This window comes from Tachypleus tridentatus, chromosome 1 (assembly GCF_004210375.1).
Source record: "Tachypleus tridentatus isolate NWPU-2018 chromosome 1, ASM421037v1, whole genome shotgun sequence".
Lineage (NCBI taxonomy): Eukaryota > Metazoa > Arthropoda > Merostomata > Xiphosura > Limulidae > Tachypleus > Tachypleus tridentatus.
Window position 1 is genome coordinate 39,520,593 of NC_134825.1, and position 17,663 is coordinate 39,538,255.

The 17,663-nt window shown below is 34.6% G+C and overlaps 1 protein-coding gene across 18 annotated transcripts in view; it reads right to left on the minus strand.

Moving 5' to 3' along the window:
* Positions 1-17,060, minus strand: part of LOC143246533 (guanine nucleotide exchange factor DBS-like) — a 121,205-nt gene extending 104,145 nt beyond the window's left edge. For 14 of the 18 annotated variants that reach the window (XR_013026052.1, XM_076493523.1, XM_076493469.1 and 11 more), the window contains exons 1-2: positions 16,915-17,060; positions 9,053-9,502 (exon numbers count right to left, since the gene is read on the minus strand). Coding sequence is in view for 16 of the 18 variants with exons in the window: in XM_076493523.1 (XP_076349638.1) it covers positions 9,053-9,353 (301 nt within the window). In the remaining 2 variants the exon portion in view is untranslated. Of the gene's footprint in view, positions 1-9,052; positions 9,503-10,822; positions 11,010-16,814 lie in introns of all 18 variants that reach the window. The other 4 variants (XM_076493410.1, XM_076493506.1, XM_076493420.1 and 1 more) reach the window with 4 other exon arrangements.
* Between the last annotated feature and the right edge of the window lie 603 nt (positions 17,061-17,663).

A 17,663-nucleotide genomic window follows, 5' to 3' on the forward strand; every position in this document is an offset into this window, starting at 1 on the left:
TGTACTTTACTATTACACAGAGTATTATATACTCGTACGTGTGTTCCAGCTTTCTTTCAGCGAAATATAAAATCGTTTTTTTTCCCACTCAAAATATTTATTTCCACAAGTTTACTTGTTACCATCTTTTCTGTTTTAACATAAACATAATCAATGTTTAAGAACAATATTTATTTTTCAATAATCATACGTTAATGGTATCTCTGAAAAACTACCACGTCCTGGATTCAACCAGGTTATGACTGGATCGTCATCTATCCTCCATTACACAACTAGTGTATTATCCAGTAGATGTGAAGTAAATTGTCACAATAAAGAGGCTGTGCAAGAAGTGCAAAACCACTTATTGTAGGCCTAGTTTATTCTGACAGTTTTATGAGAAAATTTATCCAACTCTGGTGGAGCGAGGCAAAACAGAGTATAAAAACTGGAGCACAGGCATTCTTCAAGCATGCGCTGTACAAATTAAACCACACCGGTGAGGAAACTATGTAATATCAAGGAAAACGTTTTGTCAGTTTGTCTGTGGACGCATCTCCTTGTAAAAAAGTTCACCGATCCAGACCAAACTTGGAACGCTAACTCTGTAATCCAAAGGCAGACTAAATCATAGCAAACTTTCCCATATTATAAAAAAAATTATAGAGACAACCAATATACAGTTACCGCAGTAACATTTTTAAATATTTTAGTTTAAACAAAATTCACATCGTAAAAAATTCTAAAAGTCAAATATTGTAAACAACGTTTTCAACATTTTGGCTTCATTCTCATAATAACCAAAATATACAATAATAAAATATCTAGCTACAATACGGAATTCTTCACTTCTTCATCTGGAGCAGTCCATATTTTTGACTAGAGAGGGTCAAGTTTAGTGTTGACCTTTTCCTCCCTCTGAGGAATTAATGTTATTTTCTTTGCAGTCTTACTGAATCCAAAGTAATAAATTCTGTTACGTGGTTGCATTACTCACAGTATGTTCAGGTTCATTCATTGTAAGTAGTTCATTATTAATATACCATTTGTTTATGCCATGTACAATTCATGGGGTAATGTTCTATATTTTCACTAACTTCAATTACACATGATCTAACTACTAGTCCGTGTTCAGTATACAGTTCCACTTAGCAGTTATATACACACACACATAATCCAATTTTTACATACAAAATCCTGTTACAATAGAGCTACGTTTGTGCTTAGGATTCAGTTAGCCTAGCATTGTTTACCTTCAAGTATCACATTTATGATATTCAGAGGGGAGAATTACTTAGGGCCTGGTTCAACACGTTTTATGCAACTCTCCAGTTTGCTCATCAGTTCATTTTTATTGATATTTTTATTATAATATTGAAGCGAATTATCTATGACTGTCTGAGAAAGCTGGCATGTTTAAACAGTTGCGTAAAAATAGTGAGTTTGTTGATTGTGAGGTTCTACATGCTTTCATTAAAATATAATTTTGTATTTGCTGTTATTTCTTGATGTGTGGTTCAAACACATTGATCCATGCTATACAGGCATATTCTACATCTTACCTTATGCATGTTTGGTAAATATTTAATGTTTTCTAATGAAGCTCCTTGGTTGTTACCAGTTCGGTTACTTAGTAACTCACCATTTCCAAAATTCTGAATTATACGTTATTAATGTGTGGTATCCAGTTTAATTCCGAGTCAAATCCAACCCGTGAGACTTTCAGTGATGTTGCTACCTCTAAGACATCCCAGTCTAGATATAACTGATATTTTCATTGTTCTATATCATTTTTGTACATAATATGACTTGTGTTTTGTGCGCATTAATTTTAATTGTTCACTTATTGCAATATAATTCTATTTTGTTTAGTAATGGTTGTATATTGTATGTCGATGTTGTCGTGTTTGAGGCATTCTTCCTGATTGTAACTTCGTCTGCGAATTGTGACAAAACTTGTATCTGGGTCTTTGTGTAACTTACATACATAACTATTCCTCCTTGAGGGAAACCCACCTCCGGATTGCACTTCCTCAACATTCACTTTGATACTCCTGTCTTCCAGAAATCGAGCAAATAATTTCTATGGTGAGTCGCAATTTAGGCAGTTGGTATCCGAGTTCATCGTGCCATACTTTATCTAATGTTCTTTCAACATCTAGGACGCATGTGAGTATGCAGTATTTATTATTATTACTAAAGCTGTGTATTATTTCTTTAATTAATCTTATAGGATGATCTGTTGCCTTTTCCGAAGCCTTTCTGTATTTCCGGTATTGATTTCGTTTCAAGGTAATTTATGAGTGTATTATTTGTAATTTTTCTAGTAAATTTCCTATATTACTTGTTGGATTAATAGATCTGCAGAATTCGGGGTTATTTCGCTGGTTTTCCTTCCTTCTAGAACATAAAAACATCAACCTGTTTTCAAACGGTTGATTTGTATCCTGTTTTTAAGATAACCTGTGTAATGAAGCGAGATGTTCTACTAATGTCAGTGGATTTTCTTGAGTAATAATATGCTTTTAATTTTGTCTTGTTTTGGTGCTTTGTTTTTCAAATGTTTTATGTTTTCATGTACTTCTTTTACTGCAATTGCTTTGATAAATTGTTTGATTGTGTAATCATTTTTGTTACTATGCTTAACTGTATCGCAGGTGGTGGTAGTTGCTTTGTTTGACCTTGTAGCTTCCTTTTTATATGGGACCAGAAATCTTTGGGATCTATCTTAGAGACTATTTGTGAACAGAAGGTGCCCTGTTTTTGTGATTTTAATATCTTATGTCGTTTCTATTTTGTTTCTGAGCGTATTTATTTGTGTTTTTGCTTGTGGGTTACCGGTTTGGTGAGATGAGGATCTGAATCCGTAATCTTCTGATTACAAGTCTAGTGCCGTAACCACTTAACCATACTGCATATCAAAAATGATATTTGAGTCTCACTCTTATAACGCATTCATGGTCATAAAACGCGGTTTTGTGGCGCAAATCACTAACACCAGATCCTAAATTTCACAGCCCAACATGCTAAGTAGACCATGTCCGCCTCTACTGGATGTTATGAGATTTTTATACAATTCATATTTGGACGAAAATACGTAGATAGATGTGATGAGGTATAACTTAAAATAATTAATACTTGTTGTGATTTTCTTAAATAGAAATAATTGAAATAAAGTTTTCGATAAACTAGACAAATAGAAAAATAAGTTAAGGTGTTCATATGGTTTATATAGTTACTTCATCAAATAGCACATGACTCTCTGACTCTCTTACTTTTATACAACTTGCCAAACACAAAAGATCTAGTACCGCAACATATCACACACAACTGGCAATTATATTGTATTAAACACCGAAACATTTTCATGAAGTTTATATAAACAATCAAGGGCCACATCCACAAATAAAGAGTAACATGATCACTGACAGTCGATATTGTGGTTAAACACAAAGAAACAGTAACCAGACAACAAACAGTATCTTTCACTAGTATTTTCCATCGACCAACAAAGTATTGACAAACACAAATTCCTGGGTGTGCATGAAAGACAGGAGTAGCTTTTAAAATATTTTCAGAAAAACAACAGCGCAACTATTTTTCGAAAATTTTGGTCGAATATTATCCCCTGGGTCAAGTTTGAACTCCCAGAGATGTTGGAGGTAGCTTTTTAAAAGGAACCTCATTTGTCTGAATACAACTATCTCCAATTCTTTGGGGGGGGGGGGGGCTAGAACTCGACCTACGCAAATTCGCAAATAGTTTGTAGGTACACGATAAAAGCCTTTCGTTTGTCTGAATATATATTAAAAGCTACATCCAGACACATCCGCCTTTTACCGATTGCTCAGATTTATTTATCTGTGAAACGCTGCTTTAAAACAGTATATCGTTGTCCGACATTTTTTTAAAATACGTGGTAGTCTATAATGGTGTTAGAATGACAGCTTCACTGATAATTCTTCCAGCTGCCTTTTATTTGCTTCTCTCATTTTATTTTAGAGCAAAACCCGTTTTAGACAGCTTGGGTGTTAGGATCCTGCGGTATCTTCTCACAATATTCGTCTTTACTATACGTACATATATAGTCTTACTCAATTAAGTTCCACAGGAGGTTCACAGGAAATAGGATTGAAACGAAACTTAATACTACTGACAAGAAGTCAAGCACAACTTTTAGTTATGTATGTATGTATATTATATAAACATATGTTGTGTGTTTGTGTGCCTGTTTATCAATATCGAATTTCCTTAAAACGTAAAAAGGTATGATAAGATTAAACAGTATGTTTACCCTAAAATAATTTCCTCACAAAAAATAAAATAGGCTGATGGGTTTTCTTGGCTGTTTATATAAGAAATGTAATTACACGAAGTTTAGTATTCGATATAAAACAATAATACTTCACAAAACGTGTAATTGTTAACGATAGTATTTACTGCCCTCAAAAGATTTCTTTCTGTCGTGTAGACTTCTTAATTTGATCGCTGTTTCGCCTTTAATTGTAAGATTTGATAAATAAAGTTTCTCCTTTAAAAATCTTAAAACACACAGTTGCTAGGCGACTAGTTCTGCGGCGTTTTAGTAATCAGGTTTCCAATTAAATTTCTAATTATTCCGACTCCTCTTGTTCTTGAAGTCCAAGTTATTGTACAGTTTCACGTTATTATCAGTAGAGAAACTAAAAATAGCATGAAATGTGATGGATGAACAGCAACAACTTTCTGTCTCACTTTTTACAGCATCACGAAGATACTAAGTTCTCATTTCTGACGTATAGTTGTGCAGACAGAGCAAGATTTCATTCAATTTTAGCTCATACGTTTAAGAATATAAATCTACTTTAAACTGGTTACCTTATTTCAATCTAATCCGAAGATAAACTTTAGATGCATTACCACTAACATTTGCAATTAAACTGTATAGTTTATTTAGATCAAGTTGCCAGTATATTCGATTACCCGAACTGTTTATTACAATAAACTTTCACTAGTGAAAATCAGATATATTCGGAAATACAAAAGCCGAGTTTCAATTGAGTTTCGTGTTTTTGTTGTAGTTTCGCGGTCTTAAGCAGCATTTACCAAAACAAACGTGACACAAAACCTAACTTATACTAGTTTGTTTTTTAAAATTATCGTTGAATAGTGTATTAAGTAATTTCAAGGATTCGTTATTACTGTGCTGTGATTTGTCTCTTTTAAAGAGAAGCTTTCAGATATTGCTTTAAATGTAAATATATACACACACACACACACACACACACATATATATATATATATCATCGTTTCTCAATGTAGATGAAAAATTAGTTAATTTTGGCTAGCTGGTGCGTTTTAAAATCACCAGTTTATCCAACACATTAAGTAAAATCAATGCCGTTTCTTTGCCAGTTTTTTAACATTCTTTCACGAAAGCTGGAGACAATAAAAAGTATAGGCAAATCTGACATGATTCATTCAAAGGATCTTTTCGAAAGTTCAGTAAAAGTTGTTTAATGTTATGTGATTTTTTTTTGTCACATCACATATTCAGGTCTCGAAGAATGCAAAAATTATTATCATTAAGACAGGGTTTATATACAAATATTCACAAATGTATAACACGTACACAATCATGAACTGTTAAATATAAATGAAAACTTATTTCATTAGTTTGTATGTTTATGAAGCAAGTTGATAACTAGCTGCCTTCCTACTAATCTTAAACCGCTAAATTAGGGACCGCTAGCGCAATAGCCCTCGTGTAGCTTTGTGCGAAATTCAAAAACAAACAAACACTAGGTTCGCACAGATCAGCTGATTACGACGCCATTTCCCGATTGCAGATATCTTCATTTGTGTATTAGCTACGCGGTTTTAAATGAAGTGCGATTTTTTCGTTTGGCGGATTTCAGAATGAATGACCTGAAGAAGCAACGGCTTGCTGTGAAATTTTGTGTTAAACTTGGAAAATCTGCGACTGAAACTTTTGCTATGCTTAACACGGTTTACGGTGATGTTGCTATGAAGCGTACGGCATGTTTCAAGTGGCAAGAACGTTTTAAGGATGGTCGACAGTCCATTGAAGATGATGAGCGTCCTGGACGTCCTTCCACGTCAACTGACGATCCACACGTCGACAAAATCAACACCCTGGTGCGGGCAAATTGACGTCTGACTGTCAGGGAGCTTGCTGAAGAATGTGGGATATCAGTTGGATCTTGTTACGAGATTTTGACCGAAAAATTGAAGATGCACCGCGTTGCTGCGAAATTCAGCCCTCAGAACTCGTGAGTTTTTGGCCAAACACTCGATCACTGTTCTTCCCCACCCCTCTACTCACCTGACCTTGCTCCTTGCGATTTTTTCTTGTTCCCCAAACTCAAAAGACCCTTGAAAGGAAGAAGATTTGAGACGATTCCCGAGATTAAGGCAAATGCGACGAAGGAGCTGGAGGACATTACAAAAGAAGCGTACCAGGACTGTTTCAACAAGTGGAAACACCGTTGGGATAAGTGTGTGCGTTGGGGAGGAGAGTACTTTGAAGGGGTCCCAGACCTGTAACTTCTAAATAAAGTACATTTTCTTTTTATGACGCCAGTCCGCGTATTTTTTGAACAGACCTCGTATGGTTATTCAGATTCCTCATTTAATGAAAAATTAAAGTACTACAACTCGACATTAAATACAGCATAAAAGAGAAATAGTATTTAGAAAAGACAACAAAATGTTAAGACTTATCCGTATAAAGACAGTTTTGTAATCGATGATACTTGGATACCGTATTCAGTGCCTTTTTGAAATGGCGAACCTTATTTTTTATTTCAAGAGCACAGTAGAAAAGTGATGTCAAAACTTTAATAGACAGGAACATCTTTGGATACGACATATTTTTTCAAAAGTTTGTAAATAATATTGGCAAGGTTTATCGCATCGTTTCCTTTACATGTCTAGAAAAACTCTAAATGTATTATTTATTGAATACATCATTGACCACACTCCAAACCGTTTTATTGTCATTTGGGCAATCTTTAAATACACTTACAAAAAGCCTTTGAGAGATGGTTATTTCGTCCTTTAGGAAATGCATAATTTTCTGTGAAACTTTTTTATATGACATGACCTAAATGGATGACCACATGGTATTTCCTGATAATGAGTTTTTATGTTTCTGACAAATATCTAATAAGCACATTCTGCTGTTTCACATAATGTACAGTTGTGGTGTTATACAGTATAGGGTATTATACTGTATTACTTTTCTTTAGGTCATTCACACTTTTAGCATATTGGGTCCCGAGTCACTTGAGATGACATACAATAATCCCATTCCAAAGTTGTTGACAATGGGACACTTTAAAGCGCTAGACAAAAGCTAGATCAGCGTCATCACATGAAGCAAATGAAAAAATAAATTATTGCAACATTCATAACCCACAGATTTCTTCAGCTTCTGTAACTTCATTGCTAGGTTTGCTTCGAGACAAATACTTTGGCCAGAGTTATGGGTCTGGGATGTAAAGGCCGAGGAAACAGTTTAGGTGTTGCATTCTGGCTGTGGCATTATTCTTTGCCATTGTTTACACTGCTGTTCTAACTGACATTTTATTTCTTTATTTTAGAGAGGAAAGCCACATTGTACTGTCTACAGCATTCACCTCAGGGAATAGAGCCACGAATGTTAGCGTTGTAAGTTTGTAGACTTACCGGTGTTCTACTGAGGGAATTATTTGCTATGCATCCATCAATTTAATTTTTGATTCAGAAAGGAAATACCCACGAGTGTCAAAAAAAAATGATACACATTTATGTATATTTAATATTATCAGTTTTCCTGCTTTAAGAGAAATTACCTGCTACGTTTTTGACGGGCCTCAAACCAACTACCTATTCAATTACTACGTGTGCGCTCGCACGTGTGTAAATTTTAACAGTGCATGCATATGATAAATAAATGAGTTCATTTAATCTAATCATTTCCATATTAACTTTCATTACCTGACACAGCAAGCTTTGATTGGACTGTCCTTCACATGCATTTAAAACATACGAATAGATATATATCTAAAAACGTAAAAACTTAGTCCAAACAGTGTTAAACTCACTTATACGGTTGTTCTTAAATCCAATAATCTGCAATATGCTCTTTTCACTAACAATACCGTACTAAAAACAGGAACCGTATTTTACGCCTTGTATGACCCACGACTGGTTACGACAAGAGGTTACCTTAGGGTCTACTCAAAACGGTATCTCATGCATATCGTAATCTCATTAATTACCAGTTACAAGTATTTTAATAGCATAAAACATTCAATTTAACTAATATTGTCGACATACTGTGAAGAGTATGATGTATTTGACTGTATTTACTTAGTAGGTTGAAAAAAATGTCAAGGCTGCATCAAGGTATTGGTTGCAGAATCAAAATATATTTTCTGAGAATTGTCTTTCCAAAACTATGGCACATCTTCCACGATGCAGCGTCTTACAAGATGAAAAATACAGTAATCTGTTTGAGAATCCATAGTTCGGATTCCTTACTCACGAAAAACTAAAATTACATTGTGGTATTCAAGATTACAACTCTCACATTATCTCTCTGTGAATTCTCTATTGGCTTTCAGTACTTATAGAATACAGACATTTTTTTACTGAATCAAGTTCACTTAATGGCAAAACAAGGCACAAGTTCAAGTCTGTTATTCATGTCCATTTTAATCCACGTGACTCTATCCACCTGCTAAGCTTGCAAGAAGTAAATACATAAAGTTTGTGATTCTGATACAGAAATAAGTTATGTGAATAATTAGTGGAAAAATAACAGCATAAAACAATAACAACTGTAAAAACATGTGCTATTCGAGCGAAGAAAATATACGGTTTTCATTACATTAACACTTACACCGATAACTACATTGTACTGAAAAATAAAAACCTGAATTAATAAGTAACACTACTTAAATTGGAAAGTTTAAGAGTAAATATATGCAAATAAAGTAAGCAGCGGAACAAATAATTAGAAAATTCTATCACTGCATCCAAATACTATTCCAATTAATACCAATATATTAATTTTAAACTGCCTTACCAGTATCACTAATAAGAACGTCGTCACACGAGGAAGAATCAAAACAACTGCTTGAAGCTTGGGATGAGGGAGCCATGCTTCTTGTTAGGTTTCCGTATGTACTGTCACCCAGTGACGTAACCTGACTCGAGCTCTCTGGCGGACAAGAGCTGCACGACTCTGCATTTAATTTGTTAGTGAAGACAGATCCGTTCTTTTTAAAACTCTCCACGAAAGATTCAATTTGACTCTCTATTTGGCTGTGAGAGGCCGGGAGAGGAGTGTTTATTCGGGGGACTGACGCCCTAAAATCAAGGGACATGATTGATGAATAGAGCTCTTTATAAATCTACACTGTCACAGAAAACTTCATTTAGTCCTTAATATCCGTCTGGCGGTAGCCATTACTAGTAAACTTTGAGCTTTATCTGACAATTTAATCAGAGCTCCTAAGCTGCGTCATGGTGGAACCTATAAACATATAAATGAAAAGAAAAAAAAATAATTTATTATAACATAGATTTACATTTCTACAAAAACGTATCGAAATAAAATAGTTTATTTTAAAGTAATCGCAGGTAACTTTATTTAAAAGAAGTTTCAGTTTATTAATAACACTGAATAAGCTCGCCCCCCAGTGGCACAATGGTGTGTTTGCGGACTTACACTACTTAAAACCAGGTTTTGATACCTGTGTTGGGCAAAGCACAGGTAGCCCTTTGTGTAGCTTTGTGCACAATAAAAAACAAAAATAAGCTGCGTTAACAACTGACTAACGTGAAAGCGGTAGAATAATTAACTAACCACATTATTCAAAATAAATTGATAGAAATGTTATTGGTTTATCGTAATATTCATTATGTTTTCTACTACATTAAAGTATCAACCCTAAACAAATCATAATTTTGTTTGAACAAACGCAAAAACACACATTTGTTTAGACTTTCTCTAAAAGATAAGGCCCGGCATGACCAGGTGGGTTAAGGCGGGCGACTCGTAATCTGAGGGTCGCGGGTTCGAATCCCCGTCGCACCAAACATGCCAGTCGTTCCAACCATGGGGGAATTATAATGTGGCGGTCAATCTCACTATTCGTTAGTAAAAGAGTAGTCCAACAGTTGGCGGTGGGTGGTGATGACTAGCTGCCTTCCCTCTTGTCTTACACCGCTAAATTAGGGAAGGTTAGCGCAGATAGCCCTCGAGAAGCTTTGCGCGAAATTCAAAAACAAACAAAATCATTCCTCGCCAGAAAAGCTTCTCCTATGTTTTGTTGAAGGAGTTTTTTGGCTGTACTGATACTCTTAAAAAGTACACACATTTCTACTTACAGATAGAAAAGAAAGCACCTTACCCAGCAGAAAGATTGGGAATTATGTGAGGACTGAGCCGGCGAGTCTGGGATTTTGAAAAGGGAAAGGCGTAACCTAGTGCGGTCGTGGATCAAAAGATTACAGAAATAAATATATGAAAGTTTTTATTTGTGCAGAAAAACTTACAATTCTTGCTTTTCAGCAACGTTTTTATTGAAGTTTCGTCAAAATGACTTCTTATGCAAAGTCAAAAATAATTGAACCTATGTTGATTTATGCCTCGGGGTGGTTCAGCGCCAAGATTTGGAGTTTATAACGCACAACTAGCCCGTGGTAAGGTTTTTGCACTAAACAAACACAAAAAATATTAATTCATTTTGAACATTAAATTCTGTGCAAACTATCTCTTCTGAAAACTAGATTTTTTATACAAAAATAATTCCAACTAATGAATGATACTTTGCATAATATTAACAAATACCGTTTTCTTGACAGTGAATTGGTATATCATGGCCAGGTCGTCAAGACACTCAACTCGTAATCTAAAAGTTACGGGTTCGAATCCTCGTCACACCAAACATGTTTCAACTCTAGCGTCCAAATTTTCGAATAATTTTACAGGTTCAACAAGTTACAACCGCATTTGAGCTCCAACTCTAATCTGAAAGCTGTAAAATGATAAACTTTGTTGATTCTAAGCTAAAATTACAAATGTATTGAACAGTAAAGAGCCACGTTATAATGGAATATATATAGTGTTTCTATTTTCATATAACAGCTAAAAGAACTGGTGCATTTCAGATTACCATTTTTGATAGCTTTATAAAGAAACATATTTTGGAAATGTATATTTATCAGGTTAGGTTAGATCTAAATTTCACGTTAAGAAAATCAAAATTTTATGTTACAAAATATTTATTGTGAAATCATATGAGTGAGATGTTTGATGTCTTTCTTAAAATGAGTTGTCAGAGAACGGAATTTATAGAAATGAATCTGATAAATTAAGGGCAATTTCCAACAAACTTTTTATAGTATTCTTTATTTTTCTATTGTTTTACATACGCCAATGATTGTATTTTGTTGATGTAATTTGTCCAACTGAAATATCTTCACTCAGTGCTAATGATATTTCTTTATTTTCTGTTTACTTATTTTATTGACAGACAGATGAGAAAATAACAAGACTGATACAAGCAACTAAATTTAGTGAATGTGTTTGGTTTGTAGTTCAGCACCAAGTTACACAAAGTGCTATTTGTACTATGCCCACCATGAGTTTTCGGCATTATAAGTCTTCAGTTTGTCGCTGAGTTACAGATGTTAGGAGGAGAGAGGAATATTTACAAGAAAGGTAAATTAGGAAAGAAAGAAAAACAATTTTTTTTAAACATGTGAGAGAAAGAAGTGGACAGAAAAACAGAAAAGTCTCGGGTGCTACTACTCTCTGCCCTCTTGTAGGTTTGAGACCTATAAAGTTAAATTCGTGGTTTGATCTCTGGGGTGGTCATAGCACAGATAACACATTATGCACCCAAGACTGAAAGGGCGAGCATGTTCGACTTGCAGATTGAGGATCAAAAGCCTTAATTATCGTGTCATTCTGGGCCTTCCTACAGCTAACAACATATTCGTATTTGGCTTATCTAATTTAAATTATAACGACTATACGTGACAATAATTACTTGAACGAGTTAATATTAAACATAATTATGTAAACTGTTTGACAAAGGCAATACATCTAAATATGGTAACGTTCCCAAACTTTACAAACACATTTCAAATAAACTGACAAATTACAGAAAAGCTCTGTCTGTTAAATTTCGCTCAGAGCTACTTGGGCCTTCTGGCCTTTCCAGCTTGTCTTATGTTATGAAATCTACAGTATATATCACTGTAGAGCATATCTATTATAAAACTTCATTTTCCTCGTACTCTCCCATTACTGTGGCAAAGTTGAGTTTCTAAATTTATGTAGTGATTAGAGTATTGAGTCACAATCTGTGGGTCATGAGTTTAAATCCACTTTCATCAATAAGAGCGTTATAATACGACATTCGAACCTTTGGTTAAGTGTAGCCCAAGAGTTGATGTTGGACAGTGGTGACTAGCTGCCTTCCCTCTAATATATCGCTTCTAAATTAGGGATGAATAGCGCAGGTTGCCCTCAACTAAGAACCAAATGTGTTATGCTTTTGTTAATAAGCTGTTTCTACACATCAAGTAAAAAATTCTTCTCGCCAAATTGACATGACCTTGGAATTTCAGCTTTAAATCTTATATAAAAATAAGACGAAACCCTCAGTACCCGCGACACTTGAAATATTTTAGGCAGGATTACAGTTTAATTAATCTATGAGACCTGTTGTCCTTTTAATTAGCTTTATTTTTATGAGCCAACAATAACAAGCATGTGGTGCGCGTATACAGATTTAGTTTTATTACTCATCACGACCTCTACCAGCCTTCCCTCAAACTGAAATAAAAGTAGTCTGTGAAAACGCGGGCGTGATTAAATATATTAATTGAAAAGGTTTGACCTTCTAAGTCCAAAACTGTAATTAGATTTTAAATCGGCCGACAGGTGACGGAGCTATGAACTAAAAGTTTGTAGCTGAAAAAAAGAAACAACAAAAAAATTCAGTTATTCTATAAACCACTATGCCAAGGCTAAAAATAATTAAATAGTTGAAATTCTCTTCGGTTATGAGGGGAAATGAATGTTTTATGTTCCCAAAACAGATAGCACGCAAAAAAAAAAAAAATGTGGATGCTACGCCAACTTAACATTTATGTATAAAGAAATTTAAGTTTTGTTAAAGCTTTTACTAAATCAAATGTTACATTTCAACTTCTGTTTTTGAAATACCTTTCGTTTCTAAACAAGGTAGGCCTGGCATGGCCAAGCGCGTAAGGCGTGCGACTCGTAATCCGAGGGTCGCGGGTTCGCGCCCGCGTCGCGCTAAACATGCTCGCCCTCCCAGCCGTGGGGGTGTATAACGTGACGGTCAATCCCACTATTCGTTGGTAAAAGAGTAGCCCAAGAGTTGGCAGTGGGTGGTGATGACTAGCTGCCTTCCCTCTAGTCTTACATTGCTAAATTAGGGACGGCTAGCACAGATAGCCCTCGAGTAGCTTTGTGCGAAATTCCAAAACAAACAAATCTAAACAAGGTATCGTGAGAAGAAAACAACAAAAAGTAGTAATTATAATTTTTTTAAGAGAGCGCAAATCCTTAACCATGTCATTCTTTCATCTATTTTATAAACAATGTTTTTTCGGAGATAATATTTGGTCTTGATAACTGAGTCATTTTCACCTCAGTCAGGAGTCGGATAATCGATCTCCAGGAGATAATTTCTTGGGATATGTCTTATTTGTTTTTTTATGTATACAATGCACGGTCTGGCGCATAACTTTTCATACATTTGTTATCAGAATGATTTTAACCTACAATAGAAGCTGCATTTGAAAACGATAATTTGGTAATCATAAACACACTGATAGACTGATAAAAACAAAAAGTGGTAAATATTATTAGGGTTAGAAGCTTTTATAGTGAAATTCAACAAGGGTCCTGCATTAATACAGACCTGGAAAGCCTTCTACTAACGATGAAGAAAGAATACCATTTAAAATTATATACAGATAGGTATTCAAATAAAAACAAAACACCACTTACGAAATTATGAGTTATATGCTACTTAGTAATTTATCTCTTTCTAGCCAATATCTTTTTAAACAGACGTGAATGATTACTGGTTAAACTAAAGAGTCCATAATTCACGACATGAGTTTGAGGAGCACTTTCCGCATTCTCAGAGGAGAGTGCATTATAAAAGTAACAGTCTATCCTGTTATAATTCTCAGAGATTTGGACAAGATCTCTGTTGCAGTGGGTACTGCTGGATAGCTGCCTTCCCGCTGATCAGTAGTTCAAAATTAGGGATGGCAATGCCCGAATCCTACGGATTTTTCACCCGAGTATTTAGCCCATGTGTGTAAAGGTGTCGCCGAGGCTGAACATTCTAGCCTGCCTTCTTACATCAATTAAACACAGATAAGTGTCGTATATCTTTTATAATTGCATATTTATGTTTCTACGTTCCTTGTATCCTTCTTGCGATACTTCTGGTTATATAACTGTTAACCTACCTACTTATCTTTTTTATTTAATTCGTATTTTTGGCATATAACCAGAAAGCTATCATCGCATTCAAGACTTGAAAACAATATTCCTACATGTTCTTATTCCAAAAGACTAATCATTAAAACTTTGAAATTTGTACGTTACTACAGTAGCGTGCATAATTTACGAAATATGTTACTGTCATACTGTGACCAAGAAGACTATCCGCTAATACACATTTCAAATTAAAATGCTTATGCCTCACGTAACCAGTTAATTCTCTATTTCGTTTCAAGGAATTAACTAATTTTTCTGTTTCTGTATGTTACTGAAACGTTGACGATAATCTTACAGGCAGAGGGAAATTTGTTTGATTTTTTTAATTAATATGATTTACAAAATCAGTTAATATAAATAAACAACACAAGGTAAGTAAAATACATATATAGATCACAATGGATGCTGAAGAAGAAAACTGTTCAATATTCCTAACAAACTATGTTTTTCACACATTATATATCTGTTTGGTTGCAGTGTAGCGTAAAGCTACACATGAACTATTTGTGACCTGTCCACATCGGGTATCGAAATCTGGTTTATAGCGTTGTAAGTCCGCAGACTGCCCCTGGAGGGGGCTGTTATAAATTCCACATAAGTAACAATTTTAATATTTCATATAAAAATAAAAACAAAATCTTGGTACTAAACCTAATCATAAATTAACAACAGTGGTCTAGATTGTTTTCTACACACACATAAATTTTCTTTAACTACACCCTTCCCTACGGATCAGCGGTAATTCTGTGGGCTTGTAACGCTGAAGTCGGGTTTTGATGCCCATGATGGGCATAATACAGATAGCCCATTGTTCAACTTTATACCTAACTACAAACAAATATATACTTTATTTAAGCTTTAAAAACTCACTACTACATCAAATACATAACTCTTGAGTTTTAAGAAGAATGAGATGATTTGCTTTTAATTTATCAATCGGGAAATGCGGACTTGAGTGTATAAGAAAGCAAATGATATATATATATATAGTAACTACTGGAAAAGTTATGTTTAAAACAGTGAGACAAGTAGAGTAAAAAAAATTTCCATTTAAACTTGGGATCAAAAGGTGAAGAGCGCCAACTGTGCGAAGAACTATAAACAACTTCTAGAGATCAATTTTTTTTCCTAAATGATTTTCTTCACGTCCAATAAAGAAATGAATTGAAAGAATGCATAAAGTCGTAATTGTTCGTTTCACAAGGCTCGTGATTGGTGGCACCTTAACCCACGTGGCCATCCCTGGCCATAACAGAATTTATTTCCATTCACATGAGAATGTTGGCCTCGCATGGCCTAGCGCGTAAAGCGTGCAACTCGTAATCCGAGGGTCGCGGGTTCGCGCCCGCATCGCGCCAAACATGCTCGCCCTCCCAGCCGTGGGGGCGTTATAATGTGACGGTCAATCCCACTATTCGTTGGTAAAAGAGTAGCCCAAGAGTTGGCGGTGGGTGGTGATGACTAGCTGCCTTCCCTCTAGTCTTACACTGCTAAATTAGGGACGGCTAGCACAGATAGCCCTCGAGTAGCTTTGAGCGAAATTCCAAAACAAACAAACACATGAGAATGTTATATGGTCTTCTTCAATCAGAAGATATTTATTTCCCACAAAATTACGTTTGCGGTGACAATCAGTACCCAAAGTATAGTTAAACTGTATCTTTTCTTTAAAATACATTTATTTTACTTTTAACATCCATTACAAGTTCAGGATTATTTTAAAAAATATAGTTTTTATATTCCACAATAAAAGTACTATATATAGATCAATCAATGACTAAGCATATATTTAATATTTAAAACTTTTAAAATTAATATGAGAGCTCACAGTGATACAATATATTAAACAAAATTAATGTTAGATTAAAACACATTCATCGAATCTCGTTAACAAAAGTAGACACAAGTTTTAAAATAAAATGTGAGGTAAAAAATTCTTTCTCGTAAGTCCTCCAATAGGTTAGCGGTAGCTTTATGGATTTACAAGGTTAAAACCAGAGGTTTAATTCCAGCGGTTGACAGTATGTAAACCATTAATTTGCACTAAAATGATATAAAAGTAAAACAAATCTTTCTCATAAGATTCCAGAAATTAACATTCTTATAGTTTTTATCTCTATGAATTTTTATTTGTTTTTTTTTCATTAAAATTTACGTTTCATTTAGGTCAATTATGGTCTCCCCTGTATGATTCAGATGTCAAAGTAACGCTATAGAGGGCGGGCAATTCTACTTAACTGAGGATAAACGGAGGAGAACGCTAGGCCTAAAATTAAAAAGACTGTACCCAAATAGTGTCATCGTTTTCTTCCCAGTTTTCACAGTTGTCAACATTAGAAAATGATGTAAATCTCTAGAGAAGAGATATGAATTTAGCTATATTCTACCTGCATCCTCTTGTTATTCTCACGTTGCTCCTTCAAAAATAAAGAAACACTTGACTCCTTCTTTTGCAGGACACTCCTTCTTCTAAGCCTTCCCTGCATAATCAATACGTTTCACATCCTACGTTACTACTGTTGTGAAGATGAGCATGCGTGTTGACTTAATATGGTAAACGACAAATCGTTGTACTGTTTCATGAATAGTGGTTCGGTGCTGATTTTATTTAAAACGCTTGCAATTTTAAATATCTTGCCTCCTTGTATTTATTGTTAATTACATTACGAAAATTAAATCTTAAACAGCATGCTATAAAACGCTGCAAAAATCGCTCATGAAGAAGTAAGGCAATCAGAAAATGCATTTTTTATTAATTAAAATTTACGATCACACCTTGTAGATTATTTCAATGAAAAGAAATAAAAAAATATAGCATTGCTAGAATAAACATAACGATATTAAAATGTAAGCCTATGTGTTAACACGAAACAATTATTAAGTTCACAAATAAAATATTAAACATAGTTCATATGTTAAGACGTAGTGGGTGTAATCTAGTTTATAAATAGTTGGTGGTGTTTTCTAAGTGCAAAGTTATACAATGAGATATCTGTGTAAGTATAAAACTTGTTTTTGGTTTTTTTGTTGTTTTTTGCGTGGAGAGTCTGGAAACTTACAGTTTTCCCACCAGGGAACTTTTTCAAACACCCGTGACAATGATATACTTTATTTCACAATGTAAATGTAAATAACC